At 39.0% G+C, this 14,298-nt stretch overlaps 1 protein-coding gene across 3 annotated transcripts in view; it reads right to left on the bottom strand.

Moving 5' to 3' along the window:
* FCHO2 (FCH and mu domain containing endocytic adaptor 2) overlaps positions 1-13,732 on the bottom strand; it is a 119,338-nt gene extending 105,606 nt beyond the window's left edge. For all 3 annotated transcript variants that reach the window (XM_059061773.2, XM_067031139.1, XM_067031138.1), the window contains exon 1: positions 13,548-13,732. In XM_059061773.2, coding sequence (XP_058917756.1) covers positions 13,548-13,580 — 33 coding nt within the window. In that variant the 5' untranslated portion in view covers positions 13,581-13,732. The remainder of the gene's footprint in view (positions 1-13,547) is intronic.
* Positions 13,733-14,298: the final 566 nt, after the last annotated feature.

Raw genomic sequence — 14,298 nt, 5'->3', positions numbered from 1 at the left:
CAGAAATCTAGGTTCTTATTAAGAAGTTCTCAAAAAGTAAGCTCTTTATTTGGGAAGTTCAGATATGCAAATAGCATATTACTTGAAATTACCAATAGAGGAAATGAGATTAATTTCTTTACCATTCAATATAACAATATTATTAAGTAACAGTAATATAATATACCTTAGGAAAGAGTACTAGCTATTCCATCCCTCAGGTCTTCACTTGGAAAGAGAAGGAAAAATACCAATGAGGATGTGAAGCTGAAAATGTCTGCTTCAAGAGGCACTAACAACTACACATAAACACACTGCATGATTACAAATCCATGTGTCATTTCTTCCTATTTGGGTACTCATTCATTTACTGAGTTCTAAAAAATGTAATGAGCCTGATTCTAGGATCTGTTTTTTTTTAATTTCATAAATCTATTAACACAAACATTTATTGATCATTAACTTTTTCTCTGGCACAAACTAAACAAAAATTGTAATACTTCAAATGGCTCTCTCTCTCTCCACACACACACACACACACACACACACACACACACACACACACACACACTCTCACACAAATATACATGTATCTTTAAAAAGAAAAAACTTCAAAGTCAAGTACCAACCAAGAACCCAGGCCTATTGTCACCTTGTCAAAAACTTACTTTACAGCTTTTGATAAGAGATGACAATGTATTAAATATACACATATCTATACATATGTGGAAAAATACAGTAGGAGACGAGCACTGGAGCTCAGGTCTAGACCTATTTGGCTTCAGTGTCTTCACCTGAAAAAAAAAACTGGAAATTCTGGGGAAATGGGGAAGACCTCTCTTGAAACTGGCAATTGTAACTCATATTTCTGTCACCATTTGAGATTACCCAGTTTTTTTTAACTAGAAGTACCCCCATGTGGGTTCTATTAATTTTTTAATAGCCATCAATGTTTTTAATTACATATCCATTTTATCACCCTAGACCTTGAAGTGGATATGTTCCTATCATTTTCTTTTTTTAATTTAATTTTTATTTTATATTGGGATATAGTTGATTTACAATGTTGTGTTAGTTTCAGGTGTACAGAAAAGTGGTTCAGTTATACATATACCTATACCCATTCTTTTTCTGATTCTTTTCCCATATAGATTATTACAGAATATTGAGTAGAGTTCTCTGGGCTATACAGTAGGTCCCTGTTGATTATCTATTTTATATATAGTAGTGTGTGTACGATAATCCCAGACTCCTAATTTATCCCCCCACACACACACCTTTCCCCTTTGGTAACCACAAGTTTATCATTTTTGACACAAAATTTTTTTTTTCTTAACATATTCTGTTAACTCAAGCAAGTAGAACCTGCTTTTTCTTGGCTAACTAAAATACACAAATGTACAAGTAAGTTGACAACACAGTTTTATTATCAAAAAGAATTACAGCTAAAGATGTTTTCTGGTCTTCAATATTTTACTAAAACTGTAAATGTGCACACCCTTTAATCCAGCAATTCCACTTTTAGAAATCTATACCACAAAAACACACATACAAAGATAAATGTGGAAAAATATTCACTGCAGTACTGTTTATAATTGTGAAAAAAACAGAACTCAAAAACATCCATTAACATTACTGGTTAAACAAATGACAGTATATCCTACAATGAAATACATGTAGTGTTTTTTAATTGCAGTAAAAAAAAAATTGCAGTACATTTTTAAGTATTAATTTCTTAAATCTGCCCAGATATACATGTCAGTGAGAAAAAAAGCAAGTTGTAATTATTCCTAAAAGCCAAAAATAATCTAATGTTGAGAGCAACCTAAATGTCCCAAACTGATGAATGGAGAAACAAAATGAGGTAGATCCACACAATGGAACACAATCAGCAATAAACAGGAAAACACACTGACACATATGACTTTATGGATTAACCTCATAAAAACTTTACTACTGAAAGAAGCCAGACACAAGAGACCGTATATTGTATGATTCCATTTATACGAAATGTTCCGAACAGGCAAATCTATACAGAAAGAAAGTAGATTAGTGGCCACCTAGAGCTGAGGGTAGAAAAGAGCATTAACTGTCAATGGGCATGAGGGATCTAATTATTGGGAAGATGATCATGTTCTAAAATTAATGATGGCTGCACCACTCAGTAAAGTTACTAAAAATCAACGAATAAATTGGGAAGATTTTATGACATGTAAAATGTGCTTCAATAAATTTTGTTTTAAAGCATGGTATGAAACAGTATACATAAAACTTCATTTCCGGGGCTTCCCTGGTGGCGCAGTGGTTGAGAATCCGCCTGCCGATGCAGGGGACACAGGTTCGTGCCCCGGTCTGGGAAGATCCCACATGCCGTGGAGCGGCTGGGCCCGTGAGCCATGGCCGCTGAGCCCGTGAGCCATGGCCGCTGAGCCTGCGCGTCCGGAGCCAGTGCTCCGCAAAGGGAGAGGCCACAGCAGTGAGAGGCCCGCGTACCACCAAAAAAAAAAAAAAAAAAAAAAAAAAAAAAACCAAAAACTTCATTTCCATTGAAAAAATAACAGGTTGCATATATGCATACAAACAGAATCTGAAGACATATACAGCAAACTATTAACAACAAATTATTTCTGGAAAAGGGAATAATGAGCATAGGTTAACTTTCTAATAAAAAAATAATAAATAGGTCAAGTCTTTAATACAGGAGCAACAGAGCTAAAGGCTATACTGACAAGAAGTTGTAAGATGCAATTTTCTCCCAAGTACACTACAATTGTTGATATAAAATCTTGATTATCAACGGCCAATATTTTTTCTTCTTCTGATCAAATTTTTATTTTTAATATCAATTTTATTGAGATCTAATTCACACACCATACAATTTGGCCATTTAAAGTGTACAATGCAAAAGATGTTAGTATATTTACAGACTTCTGCCACCATCACTGCAATTTATTTTAGAACACCAAAAAGAAATCCAAACCTGAATAGCTAGATTTTTAAGAGTAGGTATTTACTACTCATCAGTGATGAGCTTATTTTCAGCTAGCTTATTCATTAGTTTAATCAACATGTAAGAAATTATGTATGTCCACAAAAAAATCAGTACACTAATGTTTATAGCAGCATTATTCATAATAAAGGTGAAAACAACCCAAATGTCCATCAGCTAACAAATGGATAAGCAATGTGATATACCCATGCACTGGAATTTATTCAGCCTTAAAAGAAATGAAACATTCGGGTTTGAGCCTGGTCCAGGAAGATCTCACACGCCGCGGAGCAACTAAGCCCGTGCGCCACAACTACTGAGCCTGCGCTCTAGAGCCCGCGTGCCGCGGAGCAACTAAGCCCGGGCGCCACAACTACTGAGCCTGCGCTCTAGAGCCCGCGTGCCACAACTACTGAAGCCCGCGCGCCTAGAGCCCGTGCTCTGCAACAAGAGAAGCCACCACAATGAGAAGCCAGAGCAACACAACGAAGAGTAGCCCCTGCTCACCGCGTGCAGCAATGAAGACCCAACGCAGCCAAAAATAAAATAAATAATTTTATAAAAAAGAAAAAAATGAAATATTGATACATGCTATAATATTGATGAACCTTGAAAACATTATACTAAGAGAAAGAAGCCGGTCACAAAAGACCACATACTATATGATTCCCCTCCTATTCAAGTCCAGAATAGAGAAATCTATAGAAACAGAAAATAGATTAGTGTATTGCTTGAGGTGGGGTGAAGGTGAGACATGGGGTGATAAAAGGTACGGGATTTCTTTTTGAGGTAATGAAAATTTTTGAGGTAATTTAAGACTGTGATGATCGTTTGCACGCATCTGTGAACATTACCAAAACCACTAAACTATACACTTTAAATGATGAACTGTATGGTTCACAAAATATATTTCAATAAAGTTGTCAAAAAAGTTAAATAAATAATATTTTATCCTTTTTAATCAATAAATTCTAGCAGGGAAATTTTCAGTATTAACTGACAAAAACAGCTACTAACACCATTGCTGACCCAAGGAGGACAATTACAATGAAGGTTTACACCAAGACAGGATCTTTTCTCTGCCAATCTCAATGCACTTTGCAAAGAGGTAGCATTTCCACAGAAAGTTTCCCGAATGTGACTTGAGCTAAATAAAATCTTGTTATAATCCAATATAAACAGGTGTAAAAATCTGTTTAATAATTCCTAATATGAAGTGGAAAAAAAGTTTTATCATCCTTTAAAGATGGAAATCCAGAAATCATACAGGTCCTTTAAGAGAACACAAACTTAGTACCTATTGTGTCCCCTAAATACTCTAATTGAAGTAAGATGACTGCAATTAACCGTTTGATGTATATCAGTCCAGATTCCTTTTTGCATACATATAGAAATATGTTACTGCTTAATATGAAAATGAGATCATGTTATGCATATTGTTTTGCATCTAAGTTATCAATTAAAGTGAAATTTAGCTGAAAAGATAACTGAGTTATAAGGTCACCAAGTCACTAATAATGTACAGATTTTTTTCTGGTCGAATATAGAGTCTACAAGTGAGATATCCTTGAAATTTCAAGTTAAAAAGTTTAAGTCATCAAATCTATTTTGGTAACTCAAAACATCTTTTTCTGGTTGATCTTATAACTTTACACTTAAAAAATTTTTAATAGACATAATATACAATCAAAATACAAAATATTTCCATTAGAAGAAAAAAATGCACTCCTCTATTAACAATGCTATGAAATTCCTATTTTAATGAAAATGGAACCGTTAACATATCTGGGTTTTAGAGAACCACGGAAAGTAATATGTAAAAGCACAAAACTATAAATCCCATAGATTTTAACTAAGGCTTTGAAACTTCTCCTTCAAAGAACTTTTAAGGGCAACAGTAAATCCAACACTAAAATTAAAAACATGGATATTCTTCACTTTTGATAAGTCCGAGAACTAGAAAAATAGGCAAAAGATTAAGTGTGTACACTGTATAATCAGGCTATTCATTAAAATGTTGATTTTACCTCGTTTCCTTTTTAATCAAAAAAAAATATTTTGGAAGGAGAAAAGAAGGGTCAGGAGGTACTATCATGTGAACAGCAATAACATGCCTAAGCTTCCTCTCAGCTCTAAACTGCCTCAAAAATAAATAAATAAATATCATCATTTCCTACCTCTCTATATTTTCCTTTTACTCTAGCTCTTACTGACATTTATTAGGTAACCTTGGACAAGTCACTGTAAAATATACTATTAATGTGTGTTTAATGTAATCTCACTTTATCCTGCCTTCTCTGAAAAACATAATGAAACATTTAACTAATTCTGGAGATTTTTTTTGCTTTGAAGAATGGCCCCTCTAGTGAAGAATCTTCTAGACATTTTTGATAGGAATTCAACAAGTATGCAATGACAGCCCTCTAGGTCTATTTCTGCCTTGAAAACTGCTAGGAAGAAAAGAATAAAATACACGCACACAGTTTTTCTACAGGCAAACAGGACATTCAACCACAAGTTATAATCTCTTCTAATCAATGTTCTATTTATGTATTAAAATTTTCACACAAGATCACTCAAACTATTCTTCAGAGCTCTTGGCAAGATATTGCTAAAGCAGAAAACAGTGATTAAAACATAGAATGAACATTGCTCAGCAGTCAGAACAAAAGTTACTCAAACACATCTGTCAACTGAGTGAAGGAAACAAATCTTATTACTTAAAAAAAATCATTTTCTCACCCCTCAAATACTCCTCCGTAATTTTAAATTACAACTCAGCTCTTCCAATTAGTTAAACCCTTCAAGCCATCTAAAAAGATACCATATAGACACAACAAAAATAGCAGAAGCAAATAGTTTTGAGCTAATTTTTTATTTTTTTACCTTGCAAATTTTCTGTAATATTCTGTAAATAAATGTAGTTTTCATTACTTTCAAAATGAAAATAAAATAAAACAATTTCAGCTTTATCAAAAACGTTTCAATCTATGCTTGGAAAGACACACAAGGCTACCTTCTTAATCTGACATTCTGTTCATGTTAACACTTAAATCTCCAGTCGTCATAATTCATAAATGGAAAAAAACAAAAACTGCAAGTAACCTAAATGTCCAAAAGGGGAATGCTATAAAAAAATTACATCTTATCCATTCCATGAAACCTATACTGAAAATATTTTCAAACAATACTTAATCACATGAGAAAAATGCTTTGATGTTAATATCATTTGAAATTACCAAGGTACAGAAATGTATAGTAGAACCTGTTTTGAATTTTATATTTCCAAAGAAAATCTTAGAGGACAGAGTAAAAGACTTTAGGTAATTTTTATTTTCTTATGTGTTTTAACTATCACATAGTAAGTTAAAAAGAAAAAAGAAAAACATCTTCACTGGCTGTTATTTCAACCAACTAAAAACTAACACTTGTTATTTAAGGCCCCAGCACCACCAATTTGCTTTACTTACATTATACTTTCCTATCTTTTCCCTAAAGTCAAGCAAACATGCTTGTCATATCTTCCATAATTTTACTCCTGCAATTCCACTAAGGAGCATGTGCATGATGGAAATGAGGGAATTGTGTACCTCAACTTCATCACACAGTTCACTAATCACTTCCCAATTTAATCCTCTCTGCCTCTGGCCATTCCAGTAACACTCTCTAGCCTCTTTACCAATAGATAGACAGCTGACCCTTGAGCAACATAGGTTTGAACTGCGCAGGTCCACTTACACGTGGATTTTTTTCAACAGTAAATACTACAGTACTACTTAAATCCATGGATGTGGAATCGCGGTTATGGGGGAACCATGGATAGGATGGGCCAACTATAATAACTGTAAGTTATACTCTGATCTTCAACTGCACAGGGGTCAGCACCCCTAACCCTCACATTGTTCAAGGGTCAACTGTAATTACAGGTCTCCATTACTGTTTTGCTTTTGTTTTCCCTCACATCTGACCAATTTTTGCTTATCTCTCTGGACCAGATTCCTACTAAAATTCTTCCAATTCAAATATCTTTTCATTTTTCCACACTAGATAAACTGAAAGCCAAGCCTTTATTCCTTTTTCTGTATGTCTCCATGCCATTATATTTGTATACAGACTTCTTAGGGTGCTTCTGTTAATTGTTCGAGAATTATAAAATCAAGATGTGGATAATCTCAGGAGATATCCCTTGACTCAAAAAATTACTTCCAGAATATGCGTGTGTGTATAAAATATGTATTTCCAAAGGGCTTATGGTAATCAAAAGTGCAGGATGACACAAAGCATACTCTTCTCCCATGCGTTTGCCAAAATAATTTAAGTAGTTCTGAAAGGATTAGAACCTTTAGGATTTAGTCTGTTGGGCTGGAAAAGAACCCAGACAGCAAATTTTTATCACTCCATATCAGTCCTCTAAAATCCTTCCCCTAAATTAAATTTATGCACACTAAATCAGCATCAATTTCTCAATTTCAATAATTAAGGCAAAAACAAAAGCACCCTTCCACCGCCCCCCCAAAAAAAACCTAACAGCCTGACAATAATATTTAGTTCCATCTAAAATACTATAATTTTGGGCTTCCCTGGTGGCGCAGTGGTTAACAATCCACCTGTCAATGCAGGGGACACAGGTTCGAACCCTGGTCTGGGAATATCCCATATGCCGCAGAGGAACTAAGCCCGTGTGCCACAACTACTGAGCCTGTGCTCTAGAGCCTGCGAGCCACAACTACTGAAGCCCACGTGCCTGGAGCCTGTGCTCCACAACAAGAGAAGCCACTGCAATGAGAAGCCTGCGCACTGCAACGAAGAGTAGCCCCCGCTCGCCACAACTAGAGAAAGCCTGCGCGCAGCAACAAAGACCCAACGCAGCCAAAAATAAAAATTTAAAATAATAAAAGTAAATTAAATAAAATACTATAGTTTTATAATATCTACCTGTCAAGTCTATTTGAACCAAGTTAGATGAATCTGTAGTTTGAATTTTCATAGCTTGTTGCAGTTGAAAATAGTTTGGGCATGGCTAACTGGCTAACAGTTATACAATAACACATTTTAACATGTATGTTATTTGCTTGTATATACAGAGGTTATTTCTGGAAAGCTACATAAGAAATTGGTAACAGAGCTTACCTTTTGAGAGATCTTGGTGGGTGGATAAAAGGGAGATTTTATACTACATTCCCTTTTGTACCTTTTAAATACTAAACCATGTAAATTTTGCAAATTTGTTAATTACTGTATATATGTAAATATACAAACCTACACACTTTAAAAATTTTAGTATATCATCTGATGGGATCAGATCCTAAGCAGGTACCCCAAACTACAATATTTGGAAATTTCAAGTAATAAAAAGTCTATATTCTGGGTTTCTATGGTCGCCTCAACTAATTTTTAAAAGATGTATATTTTTAATTTTTCATATGGATAAATAACCCCAAAGAATATGTGGGGGGGGGTGTTAGTCTCTCATGTAGGATACTAAATTTCGACTAAATAACCATGCAAAAATATAACAACGTTTTGCATTCCAAACTCCTATTAATAGCAACTCCAGATTTTTAAAAACATTTTAATCCTCCCAGTTTATCCATGTAATGACAGATCAAATTTTGGATATACAGTATTATGCCTCTTATATAAGGGACTTGGGCATCATGTAGATTTTGGTATTGGTCCTGGAACCAATCTCCCAAGGATACCAAGAGAGATCTGTATAACCTAGTGCTCTGAATGTATTTAAAAGTAAAGCATCGGGCTTCCCTGGTGGCGCAGTGGTTGACAGTCCGCCTGCCAATGCAGGCGACACGGGTTCATGCCCCGGTCCGGGAAGATCCCACATGACACGGAGCGGCTAGGCCCGTGAGCCATGGCTGCTGAGCCTGCGCGTCCAGAGCCTGTGCTCTGCAGCGGGAGAGGCCACAACAGGGAGAGGCCCGCATACGGGGGGCGGGGGGGGGGTTAAGCATGACAATACCAATGAAATCAATAGATAAATGGTATGAGACTTGTGTACCAGTTAATCAGAAAAAAAATTTTTTTAAGAAAAAAAGGAAAAACTTCATAACAAAAATACCGAAGAAAATTGTTATTCATTCATTCATTTTTTTTTTTTTAATTTTTTTTTTTTTTTTTTTTTGTGGTACGCGCGGGCCTCTCACTGTTGTGGCCTCTCCCGCTGCGGAGCACAGGCTCAGTGGCCATGGCTCACGGGCCTAGCCTCTCCGCGGCATCTGGGATCTTCCCGGACCGGGGCATGAACCCGTGTCCCCTGCATGGCAGGCGGACTCTCAAACACTGCGCCAGCTGGGAAGCCTCTATTCATTCATCCTTGATGTGCTGAATGGAGATCTTTGGAAAAAGTCACCTAACTAAAAATGTCACTTCATTACGATGTGATGTATGCTAAAGAATATCTTTGAGAAAGAAGCAGCAGATGGAGAAACTTCTTCAGTGCAATATTTGTCAATACCTTTTTGAAGTTAAATAATCTTTTGAAGGACTGTTTTTATATATTAAAGGTAACAGTGTGGATTTCTGTTATCAACATTATTTTTGCTGTCCAATTTTAATAGAAAGAAAAACATTTTCAACTTGATTATCTTTGTGACACTATACTTTGTGGCAAAAACTGACTTATCAGCAACAAAACACCAGCTGTGTAGGAAGTATGGGAAATTTTTTTTCTTCAAAGTATAGTATTAAGTAAAGAAATTTGTAATGTAGCATATAGTTTTTTTTTTTTTTTTCTTTTTTTTTTCATATAGTTTTAATTTAAGAAAAACTATAAAGAAACAGGCAGGATGTGCTTTCAAAAGAACTTGAAGAGAGTTTGAATGATTCAAATTTTCCTCTAACAAAATGCCACAACAAAAAAGATCTGTCTTTTTATATGTAGGGAAAAAAACAATTAACAGCTTGTTTGGTTAGAAACCTAAAACTTTAAAGGTTCCCATTACCTCACTTTGACAAGTTTTATTTTGTTTTGACAGTGCCACTTTAAACATCAGGGGAGAAAAGTGAAATTAATATTACAAATTCTCTATTTTAAGAAATTTTTAATAAATGATTCAGAAATAGGTAAATTTTTAAGTTGTCTTAAATAGATAGCTAACAAATTCTGAGAAGTTATTTAGTTCCCAGGGTTTCCTAATTCATTTAGCCCTCCTTTGGAGCTTTTTAAGATCCAATTTAGAGCTTTCACCCCCAACCAAGAAGTAAAATAAAATGCAGTCTATTTTAACTATTTGTACTCAATATTAGAAGTAAACGCAAACACTAAAACACAAACTAGACTTGGGATTCTCTCTAGATTTCAGATAACCAAATTTATTTCCATGCCTCTACTAAGAGGGAAAACAAGGGGCACACAAAAACCTGCAAAAAATGTTCATAAAGCATTATTCATAAATAGCCAAAACATCAAAAAAGGCTATGTTCAAAACTCAATGAACACAAAAGATAACCTTAAAATGTTAATGTGCAATTTTGAATTAAGTTAGCAAACTTCAAAAACACATTCATGCATCCAAAAATACAAAACAGGACTTCCCTGGTGGTGCAGTGGTTAAGAATCCACCTGCCAATGCAGGCAACATGGGTTCAAGCCCTGGTCCTGGAAGATCTCACGTGCCGCGGAGCAACTAAGCCCGTGTGCCACAACTACTGAGCCTGAGCTCTAGAGCCTGTGAGCCACAACTACGGAGCCCACATGCCACAACTACTGAAACCTAGAGCCTGCGCACTGCAACAAAGAGTAGCCCCCACTCACCACAACTAGAGAAAGCCCACGTGCAGCAACTAAGACCCAACGCAGCCATAAACTAATTAATTTTTTAAAAATACAAAACATTCTAACAACATCAAATTTTAAGTAATCCTTATAGAAGTTTTACAAATTGCCATTGTAAAACCTTAAGTCTAAAATCAATAGGCTAAATCTAAAATTCATATGGAAAGTCAAGGGACCCAGGAGAGCCAAAATAATCTTGAAAAAGAAGAAGAGGGCTTCCCTCGTGGCACAGTGGTTGAGAATTCGCCTGCCGATGCAGGAGACACGGGTTCGTGCCCTGGTCTGGGAAGATCCCACATGCCGCGTAGCAACTAAGCCCGTGAGCCATGGCCGCTGAGCCTGCGCGTCCGGAGCCTGTGCTCCGCAATGGGAGAGCCACAACAGTGAGAGGCCCGCATACCGCAAAAAAAAAAAATGAAGAACAAAGTTGGAGCACTTGCACTTCCCCATTCCAAACTTACTACAAAGCTACAGTAATTGAAACAGTGTGGTATTAGCATAAGGATAGATGATGGGATACCAATGAAAATCCAGAAATAAACTCATAATTCTATTGTCAACTGATTTTTGAAAAGAGTGCCAAGACTATCCAATGGAAAAAGAGTCTTTTCAACAAACAGTGCTGGGACAACTAGACCCACATGCAAAAAATGAAGCTGTACCTCTTCCAGCACCGTACACAAAAATTAACTTCTAATGGATCATAAGCCTAAATGTGAGAACTAAAACTACATATAAAAGCCATAGAAATAACATAGAAGTAAACCTTTGTGATCCTGGGTTAGGAAAGACTTCTTAGATATGACAACAAAAGCATATGTGATAACAGAAAAGTTAAACAAATTGGACTTCATCAAAATTAAGAACTTCTGTACTTCAAAGAACACCATCAAAAGAGTGAAAAAGACAACCCACAGAATGGGAGAAAATACTTACAAAATCATGTATTGTAAATCAAAACCACAATGAGATATTCCTTCACACCCAACTGCTACAATAAAAAAGATAACAAGTGTTATCCAGCACGCGGAAAAACTGGAAACCTCAGACATTGCTAGTGGGATTGTAAAATAGTGCAACCACTTTGGAAAATGTTTGGCCCTTCCTCAAAACGTTCAACAGAGAGTTAACATATGACCCAGCGATTCCATTCCCAGAAGAAATTAAGACATATATCTACATATAAACTTGTACATAAATGTTCATAGCAGCATTATTCATAATAGCCAAAAAGCACAACCAACCAAATGTCTATCCCTGATGTATGGATAAATACAATGTGAGATAGATAGATAGATATAGAGAGACACCCCCACACCCCCACACCATGCAATGGAACACTATTTGGCCATAAAATGGAATTAAGTACTGCATGCTACACCCTGGATGAACCTTGGAAACATGCTAAGTGAAAGAAGCCAGTCACAAAGGACCACATGTATGAACCCATCTATATGATTATGTCCAGAACAGACCAATCTAAATAGGCAGAAATCTATAGATTAGTTGCCTAGGACTGAGGCAAAAAGGAAATGTAGAGTGACTGCTAATGAACACTGGTATTCTTCCTGGGATGACGAAATTGTTCTAAAAGCGTGGTGACATTTGCACAATTCTATGAACAAACGAAAAATCCTTGACTTGTTAACTTAAATGGGTGTATTATACGGCAGGTGAATTGTACCTCAATAAATCTGTTAAAAAAAGAAAAAAGAAAAAAAACACCCTAACGTCTAGTATTTATGTCGATTGCGGAAAACAAGGAACATTCAAAACAAGTAACTATGAACTGATTTCATTACTAAGCAAGACCATGCTGGAAACACTCAGAAATTAAGAACTTAAGACATACCTTATTCACAGAAAGAGTACCACTTTAAATATTTCTACGTCTTAACTAAAATGGAATTGTGGCACTCGCAACTGTCAAGCCATAAAATGGGATTCCTGAGATACCTGAGTACACATTATTACTTTCCTGTACATGGCTGAACTGTGCTTCCCATTACAGCAAACAATAACTGCAGAAAAACACTCCACAGGGAGACTGGGAACTCATTCTCAGAGAACCACCTAACGCTAATACTGAGTTAAAAGGAGGGTGTGGAAAGAATGAGGAAGAATGAGCACGGGGAACAGGGAGACGTATCGGCGCATTTAAGCCCAAGGAATCCAGTTCCATTAAATTCAACTTTTATACGCTTTGTGAACAGGCCCAGAGGCAAAGTCCTGGGCGCAGACCAACGAGCCGAGCTGCGAGGCCGAGAGGAAGTGCTGATCCAGCCCAAGCCCGCCTGGGAATTCGTGGGGAAATGGTGGGGGGCCAAAGGGCTAAGATGGGGGCCTGCGGGGCGGGAATGAGGGGAGCCCCTCCGCCCGGCTCCAGCCCGCACTCGCCGGCAGCGCGCAGCTGGGGGCGGCCGCGCCGCGGGCCCGTCGTCCGCGCCCGAGCCGCGAAGCGCGCCCGGCGCCCGGAGTCTCCGGCGGGGCCGGGTGCCGTCTCCCGCCCCATCCGGCGCTTTGTCCCAGCGCGGGCGGCGGGCGGCCCCTCGGCGTCCCCACCGCGGGCTGAGGGGCCGCGCTGACAGCCCCCGCCCCCCGCAAGGGCGGCAAGCCAGCGAGTCGCCCGACGGGTTTTACCCAGGCGGGACACAGCAGGCGGCGGTCGGAGAACGCCGGCCCTGCCCGCGGAGCCGCCGCCGCCGCCCGAAGCGCACGCAGGCCGAGGTCAGGCGCAAAAACCCTCGGACTCCGAAACCCACACAATGTCCAACATCCTTCTCTTACCCAAAAATTCTCAACGAAATGCGCCATGACCATCGTGCCGCCGCCGCGCTAGGTTCCGCGTCCGCGCCCTCCCGCCGCTCCGTAAACACTGGCCCGGCCCCAACGGCGCCCCCGCCTTTCGCCGCCGCGGCTACCGCCGCCGCCGCTATCGCCGCCGCCTTCTTCCCGGAGGCCGACCCTCACCCTCCAGGACGCATGCGCCACCTAGCGGCCGCCGCTGCACAACGAACACTCAAACGCCTGGGCTGGGTTGCGCATGCGCCCTGAGCCCCATTGCCCGGTCTTAGTCCGCTCCCTCCCGCCCCAGCGCGGGCACGTCTGAGAAAGAGTATTTTCTTGGGAATGGTGGAGAATCCGGCACCGGAGCAGTCACCCGGGAGACTGTGCGCACCCTTCGCGGTGCGATGGGTACTGGCTCAGGGACGGAGCGAAGAGAGGGGCCGGCCAGGAACAGTGGAACCCACAGCCAGGCTGCCCTCTTTCTTCCTCCTCGCAAGACTCGCTTCCTGAGCTTTCGAGTATCTCGAAGGTTCCCAAGTCGGTGCAAGCTGGAATGGGGGAAACTTGGCCTCTAGCCAACAGGAGGAGACGCTGAGAAATGGTCAACAGGGTGCCTTTCCTTGATAGGGAATTAAGAACCAAAACAAAACTTTCCGAGGCCGGAAAAGGAGGAAACGCCCTGTCGCCTGAGAGCCCTGGGAGCTGCGCGAGACCCAGGCACCAAGTCCTCGGCCGAGGCCTCTGACCTCTA

Source organism: Kogia breviceps, chromosome 4 (genome assembly GCF_026419965.1).
Source record: "Kogia breviceps isolate mKogBre1 chromosome 4, mKogBre1 haplotype 1, whole genome shotgun sequence".
In the NCBI taxonomy this organism is placed as follows: domain Eukaryota; kingdom Metazoa; phylum Chordata; class Mammalia; order Artiodactyla; family Physeteridae; genus Kogia; species Kogia breviceps.
This window is presented reverse-complemented; position numbering and strand designations above follow the sequence as displayed.